At 36.1% G+C, this 18,423-nt stretch overlaps 2 protein-coding genes across 10 annotated transcripts in view; one reads left to right on the top strand and one right to left on the bottom strand.

Annotated features, from left to right (window-relative positions):
- Positions 1–1,398, bottom strand: part of trmt1 (tRNA methyltransferase 1) — a 22,408-nt gene extending 21,010 nt beyond the window's left edge. For 2 of the 4 annotated variants that reach the window (XR_015502745.1, XM_087273913.1), the window contains exons 1-2: positions 1,233–1,398; positions 335–711 (exon numbers count right to left, since the gene is read on the bottom strand). Coding sequence is in view for 2 of the 4 variants with exons in the window: in XM_087273913.1 (XP_087130039.1) it covers positions 335–696 (362 nt within the window). In the remaining 2 variants the exon portion in view is untranslated. The remainder of the gene's footprint in view (positions 1–334; positions 712–1,232) is intronic. The other 2 variants (XR_015502746.1, XM_087273914.1) reach the window with 1 other exon arrangement.
- The window catches only part of nacc1b (nucleus accumbens associated 1, BEN and BTB (POZ) domain containing b), an 18,544-nt gene extending 121 nt beyond the window's left edge, over positions 1–18,423 (top strand). Inside the window, exons 1-6 of one of the 6 annotated variants that reach the window (XM_087273918.1) lie at positions 3,674–4,259; positions 5,231–5,297; positions 10,777–11,792; positions 14,315–14,600; positions 16,226–16,323; positions 16,450–18,423. In XM_087273918.1, the coding sequence (XP_087130044.1) occupies positions 10,802–11,792; positions 14,315–14,600; positions 16,226–16,323; positions 16,450–16,754 (1,680 nt within the window). In that variant the 5' untranslated portion in view covers positions 3,674–4,259; positions 5,231–5,297; positions 10,777–10,801 and the 3' untranslated portion in view covers positions 16,755–18,423. Of the gene's footprint in view, positions 1–2,958; positions 4,260–5,230; positions 5,298–10,776; positions 11,793–14,314; positions 14,601–16,225; positions 16,324–16,449 lie in introns of those variants that run through there. The other 5 variants (XM_087273919.1, XM_087273915.1, XM_087273920.1 and 2 more) reach the window with 5 other exon arrangements.

Here is an 18,423-nt window from a genome sequence, read left to right as displayed (position 1 = left end):
CATATCCATAAAACACTGTGATATAACCGCGCTCGGATCGGATCGCTTTCTCACTGCAATCGAACCGCTCCAGGGTTCGTTTCAATCGAGCAGAGACCACCTCATTCAAGCGATCTCGGAGCGATTACTTTGGCGCGGAACAGAGCGCGATTGCCCTGTTCACATATGCCAAACGAACCGCGCTAACTGGGCAAACGAGATACGTTCCGAAACAAAAGTGTAGGTGTGAAAGCACCCTTACATATTATACTTAAAGTAATTAAGAAAATTTATTAGATAGTATCTTTAAAGAAGTTTAAAAGAAGTTTAATAGTGGGATAAAAAAAACACTCACGTTAAATCTCGGTTGAACTCTTGAACAGGGTTGTAAAAAACCTCATTAGCATTTGGGAATAAAATAGCAGCCTTTCCCTCCCTGACCACTGTCTCTCCCGGTAAAAGCCCAGGATCTGTGGATGGTGTCTGATTGCTTTCTGTGGAGCTGGATGGGTGCTGGATGTTTTTGTCTTGCATTGGTTCATCTGTGGTGATACTGCTGGAGTCTTGAGATTGTTTATTGCTGTCCATTGTCCTGAATTTTGTGAAGACACAGGTGAGTCCTGTAGGGAGGATCTGGAGCAAGGATCTGTTCTTAGGAAATGCTGATGACAAACCAGAACACTTTAAGGATAGCTGAAGAACAGTACATGCTAACATCTGCCACAAAAAAGCCTGATGACAGAAAAACAATAGATGTCAGTTAACGAGTGCGAACAAAAACAGGTGTAGCAACACAACAAATACGTATAATAAAGTGCTAAAATTATTAATAATAGAGATTTATTCATAGTATAGGGCAAAAGCAAACAGACAAATTACTCATTAATAATTGCAAATAAAATTAATAATTCCTACTAACCAAACTTAAAAAAAGAAAACTAAAAATATTTAAATAAGAGCTGAAATAACTATTAAACAATACATATAAATATTAATAAATATTAAACAATACTAATGACACTAAAAAAATATAGAGCACAAACTTTAACTGTAAATGCAATGAATAAACCCTCAAAGGATTTTATGTTATTATTATTATTTAAAATTGACATATTTACAGTCTTTACATAATCCTGAGTTATACATTTAAGATAAACTACGCTTATTCTTATGTTTAATTTCATGCACATTTAACCCTGAAAAACTAGCCAGGCTAACGTTAGTTTTACAATGTAGCTCGTCTTGCAACTTACCGAAGATTATCTTTCCACGAAGATACTTTAGTTATGCCATGGCAAATCATCTATGAACAAAATCAAACCAGATCGCTAAATGTTCACTAACACAGAGACTTGTCAATTGTTAGCGTGGATGTTTTCAGTCAGAATTCACGTGTGGCGCATGCTACATGTGAACTACGGAAGCCTTGCAGTGCTAAACGCCTAACAAAGACGCTAAGCACTGCGCACGCGCACATTCCTATAGAAACCTGCATACTGAAAAAAATAAGGGCATCGAGTACAAAGCAGGGTCATTTAGGAACTCTTCTATACGCAACCATTTTTTAAATAAATAAAATAGAGTTTTACTAGTAAAGTCAGAATGTTATATTATACTTATGATTTATTAACTTAAATAGGCCTGTTTTTCCTGAAATTATTTAAATAAATATATATAATTGTGATTTTGATAAATGCCTAATTACTTACCCCTTTAATAATCCGTACTTCTAAAAATATATTTTAGTAAATAATAATAATAATAATAATAATAAAAATATTAACAATATTAACAATAATAATTCATTTATTTATTTTCGTTTGGCTTAGTCCTTATTCATCAGGGGCAGCCACAACGGAATGAACCGCTAAATATCCCAGCATAGGTTTTACGTAGGGGATGCCCTTCCAGCCAAAACCCAGTAATGGGAAACTAATAATAATAATAATAATAATAATAATAATAATAATAATAATAATAATAATAATAATAATAATAATAAATTGCTGTTATTATTATTTATTTTATTTCACATCTGTGAAAGTTCACGTTTTTGCAATATTGTTAGCAATATCTTCATTTGATGATCAATGGTGACTAATAAATTCATAATTTAAGACTTGTTTATTTTACATAAACTGTTTAATTACCTTTTTACTGTTATATTATTGAATCGCATTACATTAATTTCATCATATCATTATTAACAACTGTGGAATGGTATGGCATCCATTAGGGTGAATAGCAGTTATTTTAATGTATATTTAATTTAAATATTATTATTATTATAAAACATTATATGTTATATTGAGTTTTCCAGTGTTGTGGTACGGCTGGCATCCGCTGCGTAAAACATGTGCTAGAGAAGTTGGCGGTTCATTCCGCTGTGGCGACCCCTGATTAATAAAGGGACGGACTAAGCCGGAAAGAAAATGAATGAATGAATGAATGAATGAATGTTATAATCAGGTTATAATATACCCCCCAATACAATAGAATCTAATACATGTTATATGTTGCATTTTAATACAATACAATTTATTAATATAATTCCCAATGACGTGTGTTATATTAATTATGCATACTGATGTAAAGAGAGATTAAAAAAGGAATCAACATTTATTTGAATAAAAATAACGTTATACCATGTTATAACTCTTCATTGATTTCTGGTGCACTTCTAATTTGACATTCATAACATACACACACTAACAACATTAACTTAACGTTAGGCGTAAAGAAGAACACCTTCTCGGTGCAGCATACATATATGGCACAAGATGCTCGTTGTGTGCAAATGGCACATTCGAACTAATAATCTAATCAAGTCACGCTCCATAAACACTAATTGCCCATCCGCCATATAATTTGACCCCATTAGAGCGACGTGATGGACATATTTTGGAGGCGTTTAGCAGCAGCGCTCGTCCTCCAGTGCGCCATGCAGAGTTGAGTTGGCATGCAGAGCGCGTAGCACCCACAACCCTCTGGGGCTTCACCTGAGTCTAGACGCTCCGCACGGCGCACTTTCCCCGCACTGCCGCACGCACAACCCTATACACAGCCGGCTGAATGCGTCGGCTGTCGGACTGCTTTTGCTCGTGTGATCGGTGACTCTGCGCTCCAGCCGGGGGTGACAAAACGATGCACCCCTCGATAATTCTGCGCTCGGGCGTCTTGCCTGTGCATTCACGATGAATGGCTGCCCGTAGAGAGAAAGAGTCGGACTCCTCCATTGAAACACTTTCCAGCAGATTGCAAGCGAGGGGGTGAGTGTTTTGTTTTATGCGCGCACTTGGGGTCCATGGCACTTGGGGTCACAGGGCAAACACGTGGGTTAAACAGGGGGTTGCATTTGTTATTGTTGTGACTGGGAGTAATTGAAAAATATAGTTCTTTTTGCATAGGGGTATTGTTTTGTGAAGGTGTGCGATTGCTCTGGATGGGGGGATGGGCTCGCAAAACTTTAACCACTTCAATGACTCGCTGCCGAGAGCTTGATTTATGGTGCATCAAATACATCCATATAAAATCTGCAACTTTTTAGCCATGCATGCCATCGCTTGCGGTGCCAGCACGTGTTCGCGGACGATTTGAGGATGTATGTTGCTGGAGAGCAATTGTGTGCATCATTTCAGACGTCAAGTGGTTAATGGTGTCTTGTCTGATCAGTCTGACTCGCCCCCCAGTTGCTGCATTTGTCCCGGGATGACCTGTTGATGTCGGGAAAAGATGGAGCCGAGCCCCCCTTCCTCTTCCTCCAAAATGGAGTAGAATTTAACCACAGAATATTTAATGTGAAACCCAATGATTGGTATGCTTGCTTGCATGCAACTACTTAAGCAGCTGATTTGCATGCGATATGGAGGAATACTAATGGTAATGCATGCATATGGATGTTGCTGGGTGAATCTGAACGTTTTTGGGTATAGATATCCTGGTGTGTGCAGGACTGTAACTCAGCTCGACACTGCATAGCATTGCACTGGCACCGAGGGGGCGAGAGAAGCGGATGTGGGCTTCTCAATAATTCATCTATCACACTATTTTGGTGACAGGATTTTTGAGGGCTGAGCAGCTTTTAGCTTTTTTTGGTTGCCGCATCAAGAATCGAAACCAGGATATCAGGGTCTTATTTCTTGTTTTTTGCCCCCCGGGGCCCGTGCCAACCCGGAGCTCGTGTCCAGCTGGGCAGCGGTGCGGGCACTCACTCTCCCCGGGTAGCTACCGCAGCCCGGCCGCGGCGCACACATCAGAAACACCGGCGCCCAACTCTCGCAGTGAGCTTGCAAATTATTTCTGATTTATTGCCGTTGTGAATTTAATTACACCGTTCTTATTGTCCCTTTGGGAGATCGCATAGAGATGTGCGAGGGAAAGAAAACAACTAGTCTGGGTTATTAAACGAGACTTTCGCAGCATTGCTCCTCAATTTATCAATGATCGACAGTTTAAAGTACTGGTTTACTCTCAGGTTAAATGTTAAAAGAACTAACATCCGCTTCTTAAAATGTGATTGCTAATAGCTCTTAGCTTTAGCCCATTTAAAGGATGGTTCAATCCGAAACTATTATTGGCTAATATACTGTATTTTCAAATTGCAATATTAGTTACTCTTAATTCTAATATTTAGTTTGTAAAACAGCTTAATAAGGATTGATAAGATAATAAGATTGTAGTGTTATGGTGACTATTAGTTATCAGGGTTTTACTTCAGTAAACCTTTGTGAAGGGAAATTTGATTTGATTTTGATTGATATTTGATTTTTTTTGCTTATTATTATTATTATTATTATTATTATTGAAAAAAAATCTGTGCATTAGAATTTGTCCCATTTATTAGTCATATTAAATTTTATATTATTTGTCATATTGATATTTTATAACATACAGTATAAATTTAGATTAATAATCGTTTGTTGATATATTAAAATGACTTTAGTGGAGACTGGAAATGCTGATTTTATTTGTATAAAAATAAAACTTTTTTTTTTACAAATAAAAGATTTTACATGAATAGGTGCTGAATCAATCAAACAGTCTTTGGCATATATAATTGAGATTAAATTATTTAAGTAGACTTACATTCAAGAGTTACGTGCATAATAAAAGTTCTTATAAATGTTTTAAAAATTAAATGGCGCACATTTTTGGGGATGTTAATTCACTGATTAGTCAGACAAATCTTTGAAATGTATATCACAGATTTATATGAAAGAAAGGCTGACCTCCTGATTTAACCTTTGTACAGAGGCACAAAGGAAGAAGTCGGAGTGAAATTACTCAGTAACCCTTACTAGGGGATTTCTGACTGTAAGGTACTTTCAGTGCTTTTTTATTTCTCAATAATAATAAGATGATGATGATGATCAACACACTTTTCCAGATTCTGAGTCAAAAGTGTTAAAAAGCCTTCAGCAAAGTTGAAGTCAAACTTATTAGCCTTTTAATTTTTTATTCTTTTTTTATATATATATTTCCCAAACGATGTTTAACAGAGCAAGGAAATTTTCACAGTATTTCCTATAATATTTTTTCTTCTGGAGAAAGTCTTGTTTGTTTTATTTCGACTAGATTAAAAGCAGTTTTTATTTTTTTAAAAACCATTTAAGGTCAAAATTATTAACCCCTTTTTGCTAACTTTTCTTTCGATAGTCTGCAGAACAAACTATCGTTATACAATTATTTGCCTAATTACCCTAACCTGCATAGTCAACCTAATTAACCTAGTTAAGCCTTTAAATGTCACTTTAAGCTGTATAGAAGTGTCTTGAAAATATCTAGTAAAATATTATTTACTGTCATCACGACAAATATAAAATAAATGAGTTATTAAAACTATTATGTTTAGAAATGTGTTGAAAAAAATCTGCTTTATGTTAAACAGAAATTCTGGGAAAAAATAAACAGGGCTGCTAATAATTCAGGGGGCTAATATTCCTGACTTCAACTGTATATTAGCAGAATAACTGAACACAAAGAAACAATATATGTCTGCATTAATGTAATAGCACTTATGTTGGAAAAGTGTTGGCCATTTAGTAGCCGACACACACACATAAATCAGTCTCATATAAACACTAGCTGACCCATTGCGCCCTAATTAATTATTAAAGAATATTCATTGAACCGCTTCCTGTGTATCATGTATTTATCGCAACACACGCTTAATGTAAATATATGCTTGAGCCTACATGTTAGCGAAACTGCAAAAATAAACCTCATTTTACCTAAAAACGGCACTACAGGGCAGTATGACGAGGACTGCTTATGTTCCTTTTCACACTAATGATATTTTTTGTGCACAACTCAAAATACCACAAAACCACTAGAGCGATATTTATTTGGAGAAAAAAAAATAATAATAAAAAAAAATATATATATATATGTATGTATGTATGTGTGTGTGTGTGTGTGTATGTATGTATGTATGTATGTATGTATGTATGTATGTATGTATGTATGTATGTATGTATATATATATATATATATATATATATATATATATATATATATATATATATATATATATATATATATATATATATATATATATATATACACAGACAGTTATTTGGCCCACTTATGATCGTTTTAATTGATCGTCAATAAAATTATGACCTAAATAATAGGAGTTATGGTTTTTCCTATAATTGAACAACCCTTGTAAGTAGGGCGATGTGGACCAATTTGGCATCGTACGATGTCTAATCTGAAACATTGCAATGGACGATGGCATCATCATTGTAGGTGTCAGTGAATTAATTAATTATGAAGAATTAATGAAATCATAACAAATTAATAATTTGTAGCCTACCACTTCAACTACCTGACACACATGGTCTTTGTTTTACCTATAACCAAATCATAAATAAATAAAGTTACACTCAAATTACTTTTTCCGCAGGACTCTGGCATAAATAGGCAGAGTGATCTGTGTTGTTATATTGGCATTGACAAACAACAGTATCTGAGGATTTCGCTTAAATTACAAGCGTGAAACCAAAGATTGAAGCAGTGCACTGACGCTGTGGCACGTTACCTGATACATTCAAAAGGCCGAAGAGTCGTTAAGCCATTTTAAAACTAAGACATATTAGTGTAAACAGGGCCTAAGTGTATATTTTTCACGAGCGGGTTACTGTTGCGACAGAGGTGGTGCAGAGGATCACAATGCCGGTTCAGGATCATGGTGTCTATCGGCCATCGGCGATTGACAATAGCATCGCCTATCAACCATCCCTACTTCCAAGTATCATATTTCAGATTCACAAAGTAGACATCGCCCTCTAGTGGATTTGTCATTTGAAATGTACAACGAAATGTACCCTCACATGAGTGTTTAAAAGTACTTTCTCCCTCTATACATGTATTTATTTTACTCCGGAAACATGGGTTCATAAAAGCAGAATAACTCAATTCTGAATAACTTGATATTGAGTAACTTAATTACTCCTTCACAGGCCTCTTTACATACATGGTCATGATGCTAAAATAACCTGATTACATCGCATTACACACTCTACTGCTGGCTCTTCATAGATGCAAGAGATATATGGAGATATATAGTATTGTTTACTTCAGTCGTTGGTTTTAAGAGCAAAGTATGAACGTTTTTATTCAGAGTGTCTGAATGCTCATAAAACAGCTGACTGTGGATTAAAAATGGTTTATGATCCACAGATAACCTTTGGATGACCCTAAGCATGTGCTTTAATCTTCAGTAATATTAAGAATGTGTATCCACATTTATTGCTTTTGTTCATTGTCTGGTGTCCTGTGGAGATTGCATCCATTTTTTGTTTCTATGTTATGGACTTGACAGTCATGGGATGTTGTTTGTGTGACTACACGCACTGACCTTGGAGTTGGAACAGAGAAGAGCTCTGTTTCTTAATAGTTTCATAAGAATAGATTATATACTGCAAGTATGTGATTCCTCTTTTCAATCTTTAGGGGTCACATAGATTGTGTATGAGAGCAATAGAACTTTTCATGTGAAAATGACATACCTAGAAATGATCTGTACTGTACTTGATTACTGGTTTATTCTGCAATGATGAATAAAAATGATCGAAAATGACATTCTATTATATTTAATATTACAATTTACAGATTTGTATTTTAAATAAAGTGTTCTTTTGAACTTTGTTCATCAAAAAATCCTAAAAGAAATGTTTCGCATTTAAAAAAAAAAACACTATTAGAACAAAAAACTAAGAGATATTGTTATCAAATTTTAAAATGCTTGTATTACACAAAGAAAGAATATTAGGAGGATTTGGCATTGCCTTAAAAATTAAATTGATAGTAAATAGGCACCATTATATGCGCCAAGGTGGCTCAGTGAGTCCAGTCCTACAGCAAGAAAGTCGCTGGTTCAAGTCCCGCCTAGGCTAGTTGGCATTTCTGTGTAATTTGCATGTTCTCCCCGTGTTCACGTGGGTTTCCTCTGGGTGCTTCGGTTTCCCCTACAGTCCAAAGACATGCGGTATAAGTAAATTGGATTAAGTAAATTGTCCGTAGTGTATGAGGGTTTCCTTGTACTGGGTTGCAGCTAGAAGGGCATCTGCTGTGTAAAACATATGCTGGGATTGGCGGTTTATTCCGCTGTGGTGACCTCGGATAAACTAGCGACTAAGCCAAAGGAAAATGAATGAATGAATTGAATGATAACGACCTTCTTATTTCACAATATTACTATTTTAAATATTTAAATACATCCAGCCTTTGTGAGCATAAGATGGATCCATCAAATACTTGCTAAACCTTTTTGCAGCTAATATTAAATAATTCAATAAATCAAGAAAATATACTCAATGTTCTGAAAATATAATTAGTGAGTTGTGCGAGTATTGTTTTTTTTTTTAAATATATATATATATATATATATATATATATATATATATATATATATATATATATATATATATATATATATATATATATATATATATGTATATGTATATATATATATATATATATATATATATGTATATATATATATATATATATATATATATTTAGTGACGAGGTGGCTGAGTGGTTAAGGCGATAGACTGCTAATCCATTGTGCTCTGCACGCGGGAGTTCGAATTCCATCCTCGTCGCTCAGATGCTCTGGCGACGCAGTGGCGCAGTAAGTAGTGCTGTCGCCTCACAGCAAGAAGGTCGCTGCTTCGCAGGTTCGAACCTCGGCTCAGTTGGCGTTTCTGTGTGGAGTTTGCATGTTCTCCCTGCCTTCGTGTGGGTTTCCTTTGGGTGCTCCGGTTTCCCCGGCATGCGGTACAGGTGAATTGGGTAGGCTAAATTGTCCGTAGCGGATGAGAGTGTGTCTAAATTGTCCGTAGTGGATGAGAGTGTGTGTGAATGTGTGTGTGGATGTTTCCCAGAGATGGGTTGCTGCTGGAAGGGCATCCGCTGCGTAAAAACTTGCTGGATAAGTTGGCAGTTCATTCCAACCAGAATTTCATTCACCAAATTTTTGAAAATCATTATCCAAAAATAGGTCATGCTGCATCACCCAGTATTGTTAATACGCTAATACGCATTCGTTCGTTTTACCTTCCCGCCAGAATTATCCATGATCCATGGGATACTCTTTTAAAAGTGGAAACATTAACAACTCATATCGAAATATATATCGTTATGGCTCCACGAATTATCGAGATTGCATTTTTGCCATATTAACAAAGCAAGGTAAATTTCCCAGTATGTCTGATAATGTTTGTTCTTCTGGAGAAAATTTTACTTGCTTTATTTTGGCTAAAATAAAAGCAGTTATTACATTTTTAAAAGACATTTTAAGGTCAAAATGATTAGCCCCTTTAAGCTATATATATATTTTTTCTGATAGTCTACAGAACAAACCATCGTTATACAATAACTTGCCTAATTACCCTAACCTGCCTAGTTAACCTTATTAACCTAGTTAAGCCTTTAAATGTCACTTAAAGCTGTATAGAAGTGTCTTGAAAAATATCTAGTCAAATATTATTTACTGTCATCATGGCAAAGATAAAATAAATCAGTTTTTAGAAATGAGTTATTAACACTATTATGTCAAAAATGTTGAAAAAAATCTGCTCTCCGTTAAACAAAAATTGGGGAAAAAATAAACAAGGAGGCTAATATTTCAGGGGGCTAATCATTCAGGGGGGCTAATAACTCTGACTTCAACTGTAGATATTTTGTAGTTTTTTATCTCATGGATAATTCGAGCAGGCAAAACTTCCCGAAGGTGAAGAATGACCTAAAGCATTGTGTCCATTGAGAATTGGTGTGATTTTATTCAGCTTCTAAAAGAGTTTCATGTCAGTCATTTAAGTCTGGGACTAATTGATATATATTTTATTCTTAGAAATAAGCAGAAAATCATGCGCGAGAACAAGGAAATCTCTCCATCAAACAGAATTGGGGAAAAATAAACAGGGGGGGTAATAATTCAGGGGGGCTAATAATTCTGACTTCAACTGTATATACTTTGCAATGTATAAGCTGCTGTGAGTAATTCTCATTATCTCTTTACTCAGACTGGATTCTTTTTGTGAAGTGATTATGTTCTGCTGAGAATTAAAAGCAACTTTTTGCCTCACAAGTTATTAAACTTCTTTATGATATTAGAATTTTAATGAGAGGCATGTCTTTTGAATATCTTAAACACAGTTGGTGGGGAATGTGTTGAAATTATAATGACATGCTGTTGTTGTGGATGTCAGACAGTTTTACCCTCTGGACATTGGTATAATTCTACCATTACCATTGAGGTGAAGTGTTTTGTGTTTTCTGCTTCCACAGACTCTGTAGTGCTGGGCTTTACGATATGGCTCAGATGCTGCAGATGGCGATTCCCAACTTTGGCAACAATATCTTGGAGTGTCTTAATGAGCAGAGGCTTCAGGGACTGTACTGTGATGTGTCAGTTGTGGTGAAGGGACACACATTTAAAGCCCACCGGGCAGTGCTGGCTGCCAGCAGCTCCTATTTTCGAGATTTGTTCAACTCTGGAAGCAAGAGCTCTGTGGTGGAATTACCGCCAGCGGTCCAACCTCAGAGCTTCCAGCAGATCCTTTCCTTCTGCTACACCGGTCGACTTAGCATGAATTTAGGCGATCAGTTCCTCCTAATGTACACAGCGGGATTCCTGCAGATTCAGCAAATTATGGAAAAAGGTACAGAGTTCTTCCTAAAGGTCAGCTCGCCAAGTTGTGACTCGCAGGGTCTTCACACAGAAGATGCGCCACCTTCAGAACCCCAAAGTCCTGTTACCCAAACTGGGACTGGCTCTATAGGTATGGGTGGGTCAACAGCAGCTCGACCTGCATCCTGCCAAACACCACTTCCATTAGTGTCAAGAGTTAAGACGGAGCAGCTACCACAGGCCCCTCAGCCACTTCAAGAAGCATCATCATATTCGGTAGTTTGCACTCCAGTTGCTAAGCGCCTTTGGGAAGGAGGCAACCGTGAAGGAGGTGGAGGATCAGGAGGAAGTGGAGGTGGAGGTGTGAGAAAAGCAGCACGTTATTCGCAGGAAGTGGTACGAAGTGTGGGCGGGGCACAGCCTCAAAGCATCGCTTTATTGGGCGGAAGTGGCACAACTAATAGCAACAGCAACAACAATAATAACAACAACAGCAGTAGCACGCCGGAAGGCACCAGCCCAGGAACTCCCAGCATGTACACCAGTGACTCGCCAATCTCTTACCATGATGATGATGAAGAGGAGGAAATCCCGGATGAAACGACAGAAGAACAGTACAGACAGATCTGTAATATGTACACTATGTACAGCATGCTGAATGTAGGGGCAACTGGTAAGGAAACATGAAATACAATTTCATTTAGGGCTGGGCTGATAAACTATTATATTGAATCACAATAAAATTGATGTCAATAACAGTAGTTATGTTTCCATCCACCTATTTCTATGCGCATTTGGGATGTGCACAAAAAAACGGTTGTTGGAAACGGCAAGATGCGCAAAAGATTTGAAAATGCACATAAATAACGTGTGCATAACTGAGTTGAAAAAACCTTTTTTTTTTTTTTGATAGGAAATGATGCACGTAAACTACGATGGAAACACCATTATCAAACAAATTCCAGTATGCGCATTAAAAAAAAAAAGTCATGTGATTTTTTTTTATAAGAGATCATGTGATAATACAATTATGTGCAAATGGACAAACCAGCAGGCTGAGCACATTGTAAAACATCTGAAATGTTGCTTTGGTCATTCTAAAATGCCTTAATTGTTTTAGTATAAGTGTTATATTATTAATTGCCAGCACGCGCTCACTGCGTGTCAAAATTGCCTTCTGAAGTCATTTATTAAATAAAGAAAAGACACAGCTTCTCCTTCTGCAGCAAATTCAGTTTTTTTTACTGTTGATATTTGGAGCCAGTTAATCAGGAAGGGATGATTTTGTTCTTTTTGACTCGTTGGATAGAAACGCTACTTTATTTACACGTCTTTTGTGCAATTTTCCAGTTTTGCGCATAAAGTTAATTCGTATTTTTTGACGGAAACACAGCTAATGATAAGCTTTGAACATTTCTACTCTATATTGATCTAAGAGCCAATCACACAACGGAAATGTTCAACAACAGGAATCTAGAAGAGTGTTGATATTAGAGAAACACAGAATTGTATCGCCTAAAATAATCAGCCACCGAAAATAGATTATACTATATAATGGACCCTCTAATTTTTGTGGCTTCAGTCGTTGTTGGAATACTCTTAAATCTGGAAGAATTATCGCATTTTTGCCATATCGCCCAGCCCTAATTTAATTTAATTGATTTTTATTTATGAAATGTAATTTCTGAGTGCTGTACTTGTATTGGTGATAGTAGACTTTAGTATCAAGTGAAATTGCTGTAGAGAAATTGGGCCAATACTGAGGAACTCCATCAGTAGGATCATTGTAAAGTAATCATAGAGACCTCAAAGAAAATACCGCATTTGCAGATTGTAGGTTTGATCTTTTTAAATGTATATTTGTGGCTTTTAACAAAATTAAATAAATGAGATATGCACTAAGAAGGATATCCTCACTGACAGGTCCAGAATTTGTCCCATTTATGAGCTCAATTGTCCTGTTTTGACTGCTATGCAATCATAAATAGTAAAATTAACCCATCGAAAAAGACTTGTGTTGTGTTGTGACAAATGTTTTTCATCCAACATTCAGTTGTGCAAGAAAGCACACAATCTGACGTAAGAGAAGTCATCTTTTACTACTGTATTGTTTTTAATTATAGAAAACATTTGACAAGTAACGTTTATTCTTAGTCGGACCTTACCTTCTTGAACATGACTAGTAAAAAAAGTGTGAAGCACTAAAAGCGGACAATATTAAAATTAATTTGAATACTATTTCGGCTATTGTTAACCATGAACTTTCAAATGTGCCTTTTAAAAGAGAGGCTAGAAACATTGTGAAGCTCTTGATTATTATTATTAATGATAATATTATTATTATTTTAATTTTGTATTATTCAAATGGCTAAATTCTGGCTAAGGAAAGTTGTGCTGGCCAGTTTGTTATTTGCCTAATAAATTACAATTGGCTACAGTTTTTAATTTACATTTTTTTAAACAAAATTATTATTATTTATATTTCAAAAATAAAAATGTCATATTTCTTTTTTCTAAATATTTATGAAATATTTGCACAAAAAAAATTGGCTTATGATGACCATCCGGCAAGCTAATTTAGCTAAAAATAGTGCTTGAAATGTCACCTAAATTTAGTATGTAGTGAATTTGTAGGAAATTATATCTTAAATCTTATATCTTAAATCTACTGAAATATTGTGTTGTAGGGCTTAAATCTTTTTTTTAACAGGTCATAGTTTTTCTTCGTTCATGTATAGCTACCTAAAACACTCATACAATCACCAACAATCCCAATCTCAATAAAACTTTACTTAAAAATGGCATTTACTATGGTAAACATTATGATGTTTAAATTTCTTCTTACAATAGCATTTTTTAAAAAGTTCTCCCTTTATTTACTGCTGAGGATACTGACCTGACCTATATATATTATTATTAAATTATTATTAATGTATTATTAAATGTATTTTTTGATAGGGCAAGTGACAATCTTTTCCAACTGGGATATTCAAAAAATAAATCCTTAACATTTAGCCTTGAAGAAGTCTAAAATTTCCTTCATAATGGTCCTAAAGGTCTTAAATTAAACTTGGTGAAACCTGCAGAAACCTTGAAGAATCAGGCCTGAACAACTTTATCCGTAGGATTGTTGTAATCATAGAGTTAATAATAATAATTTTTTAATAAATCTTGACATTTGTGTTATTGATTCAGCTAACGAACGAGTGGAATCACTTCCAGACCACCTCACCGTTGAATCAAGAGGAAGAGGAGTTCGAGTGAGGCAAGATCTGGCTTCTCTTCCCACTGAGCTCATTGCACAGATCGGAAACCGCTGTCATCCTAAACTGTATGAAGAAGGTGACCCTGCTGAGAAACTGGAGCTAGTAACAGGCACCAGTGTTTTTATTTCACGTGCTCAGCTGATGAACTGCCACGTTAGTGCGGGCACACGCCACAAAGTGTTGCTCCGGCGGCTCCTGGCTGCCTTTTTTGACCGGTGAGTCAAGTTTTTCACATTTATACTCCAAGAAAAGAATGGAAAGCTGCAATTACTATTTAAAGGAAATTGTCAGTTAGAAAAAAAACAATGTTTTCTTAATTGGAAATATGAGTTTGGCCTTTTCCATGCAATGAAAGGTAATGGACACACAGGTTCGGAATGACATAAGTGTGAATAAAAGGTGCCAAAACTTGAACTGGTCCTTAGGTAGGAAATAAAAATGGATGTTTTCTCAACCCTGTGATATTCCAAACCTGTAAGACTTTTGCTTATTTAAAAAGTTGAAAGTTTATTGACCAAAATTTTTAACCATTTTAAACACATGTGATTTGAAATAGATTTAAAATATTGATTTTTGGTTTAATTTAAATATCAGCACTGACTTGTGAACGGTAAACAGTGGCTGAAGTAGGCCTGCAGCATATTGGAAAAATCTGACATGTTTTTCTGTGATAAATATTGACAATTTCATGAGATGATAAGACGTATATAAACAATTTCACCAGATGACCTAAAAACTGCTATCTAGAAAGAATTTATTGAAGTGAATCATTCATAAAAACGTCAAAAAACGAACTCAAAGCAAAGCTAAAAGTAAAATAAACAGTGTTTTAGGGTTTTCGGAGCAGTCAAATAGTATTCAGGTTCAGAATTGATATAATTAAAAGTAAAATAACATGCAAACATCTTTTCTGTTTGAATAATTCAATAGAATTATTCTTTATTAAAGTTACGAATGGTAAATTGAATACTTTGAACGCTGTCAGGCCTTAAAAACACATGTAAACTAAAAACATTTCCTTCAATATAGTTAAACTCTCCAATAACTACACAATTCTCATGTGTCTGTTTCTCCGGGTCAACCGGAATCATAACTTAACATTGCAGATCTTGCGATGTGACTATTGCGAATGTGCACATTGTAGGGTTGTCACGATACTGAAATTCGATACCAATTGGTACTAAAAATTTTTAAAACGTCCATTTCCTGCGAACATTTAAGTGCTGTTGAGCACGTTCTTAAACAGCACTGATTTGCCATTGTGTTCACGTGCTCAACAGAAATTACTGTGATTGGCCGTGAAGGTCACAGAACTCACCTCTGTTTACTGAGTGTAACCACAGATACAGGGACACTGGAGCGTTTCAAAGTCACGTCGATCAGCTGGTTTGTCTATAAGCTGAAATATGAGCGATCCGCTGAGGATTCGCAGCTTTAAAATGCTCAAGTGTACCTGTATCTGTGGTTACATGCAATAAACAGCAGTGAGTCCAGTAAACTGATGACCTTCACGGCCAGCACGTGAACACAATGGCAAATCAGCACTGTTTAAGAACATGCTCAACATCTCTTAAGTATTCGGGAAATAGACGTTTTTAAAATTTCAATACCGATTGGTATCGAATTCCAGTATCTTGACAACACTAGCACATTGCGATATTGATGCTGAAACGATATATTGTGCAGCTCTAGGGTGAACTATAGTTTGAAACATAAGAACAAACCTCATTTGGTTTTTGCATGTTCAAATGAACCTCATTAAACTTATGCATCAATCAAGCATGCAAATATTAATGTATTATGTATATATTGCTCTAAAAGTTCTTTATTTGTCCTGTAGAAGCACTCTTGCAAACAGCTGTGGTACAGGCATTCGTTCCTCCACCAACGACCCAAATCGCAAGCCCCTCGACAGTCGGGTTCTTCACGCTGTTAAGTGTAAGTTACCAATATTGATACATTAATTAATGCACTGATTTGTTGACCATGTTTAAGCATCTTTCTTAATAGCTTTGAGTAAACGGAACACAGTGAACCAACGTCTTCGTTGTTCTCAAATTCCAGTTTACTGCCAGAACTTTGCTCCCAGTTTCAAAGAGAGCGAAATGAACGCAATCGCTGCAGACATGTGCACGAACGCACGGCGCGTGGTCCGCAAGAGCTGGATTCCCAAACTAAAGCTTCTAATGGCAGAAAGCGACGCTTACGCCAACTTCCTTTCAGACGCCGCCAAACTGGAGTCTGACGGCTTGGGAGTGGAGAATGCTTTTGAAACGGGATCCCTGGAAGGTGGTCCAGCCTCTGAATCAGGCCAGTCATCTGCAGATGCCCTGCACGGCGTTAGCGGGGATGGTAGCAGCTTGTTTTAGTGAGTAACACTAACCATGGTTCAGCTATTCTTTCCCTTCTCCACTCCTCCAATGCATCCCAGTCTCACTTTGGCCGTTGTTATCAGGGAATCGCCATGTGTATCTTTAAGAAGACCGTTATTGAGTTTGATTTCCAAAAAGCTGGTAGTTTTTATGTTTTGATTGTACCTTGAAGGCTCTCCTCTTCATACTGCAGAAATACATTCCTGAAGAGAAGGGACCTATGGGAACATTTAAGGGTGAACCCAAGGGGAAATGGTGTCTGGAAGCGTCTATTCAGTGTACAAACACTGTCATGATTCTGAATGTATCTTTTTATGGAGAATGCAGAGAGTGAATATTGCTGGACGTCAGATTGTATTCATCTGTTAATATTTAATAGCTGTGTATTTGCTTCCTGGACTCCATTTCCTCTTTTAAACACCCTTTAATGTTTTGTTTTTCTGTTTTTATTTGTAATTTTTGGCCAAACTGTTCCTTCATTTGTCTTGCCAAGTATCCCGAGAGAGGAAGTTTGTATTGATTGTTCTGAATTTGTATGAGGCAGATGAATCTGTTTTGGTATATCTGAAACTACTGTTGTGTTTTGATAGAGAGAGACTGAAGATTCTCGCCCTTTGAATCAATGAATTCGAAATAGCTATCCATGTGTTTTTGCGTTAGCGAAATCCAAGATTATTTCAGCCTTTTTATTTTGGTATATTACCAAAGCTTAAAATTGGTTTTGTTAAATCAAATCTGGAAGTTTTTAATGTCAAAGCGAATCCCAAAAGCTTTAACAATAGTCTTTATTTCCTTAGTAGTTTTGTATAGATGACGCAGGACTGGCATTGCGCTGTATAAATGTGTGTATGGCGACTGCAGATGGTAGTTTTGATGCAGCTGACTGCTTCATGCACCTTTGGCAGGAGTGTGGTGCATGATGCTGCATTCTGACATGCTACGCCTCAGCGCCTTTGACAGAGATGCACTAAATGCTCTGATGAAGTGGGCCGAGTGCAGTATTAGAGATTGGCACTGAACAGGCATCGGTGTCACAGCTATTGTGGTTCTAAACCACTAAAACCACTCTGAGAGTGGAAGCTGTTTTATAGGCTTTTTTAAAAGTTTTTTTTTTTTTTTAGTTTTTAAGTATGTCAAAAGGAGAAGTTCTTGAAGTCTCTAAATAAAGAGATGTTTTAACCCCAGACTTCAAGAAAGCATGTTGTTGCACCCCTGAAATATTTGGGGATGCGTTAAAATTTGATTCCCAAAGTATGACCTGTCTCTTCAGGTGTTTTAAGCACACTTATATTTTGTTTGAATATTTGATCATGGCTGAAGAATGGCATAATATACAAAATTGTTAGAACCTAAATGCTCAATTATTAGCACAAAAGTGGGTTGTAAGAGTTAACGTTTTATGTTTTTTACTTTAAAGTAGTAGTTCACCCCAAAAACACCCAAGTTCAGTTGGAGTTTCATTTTACAGTTACTCATGCAAATATTTTCATGCTGAGAAACTACTTTGAAGCTACTTTGCATGCACAAAAAATCTAAAGTGTAGAAGCTAAGAATATTGGTATCCAAACAGTTTTCTTAACACCTGCAACGTTTACATGTACATCAGTAATCAAATTGTTTGCCTTACTCTGAATGAGACAATAATATGATTAAGTTGTTGACATGA

The sequence above is a fragment of the Danio rerio genome, chromosome 11, assembly GCF_052040795.2.
Source record: "Danio rerio strain M-AB ecotype USA chromosome 11, GRCz13ab, whole genome shotgun sequence".
NCBI classification, from domain to species: Eukaryota; Metazoa; Chordata; class Actinopteri; order Cypriniformes; family Danionidae; genus Danio; species Danio rerio.
The sequence above is the reverse complement of the archived record's forward strand: the minus strand, read 5'-3'. Positions and strand labels throughout refer to the sequence as shown.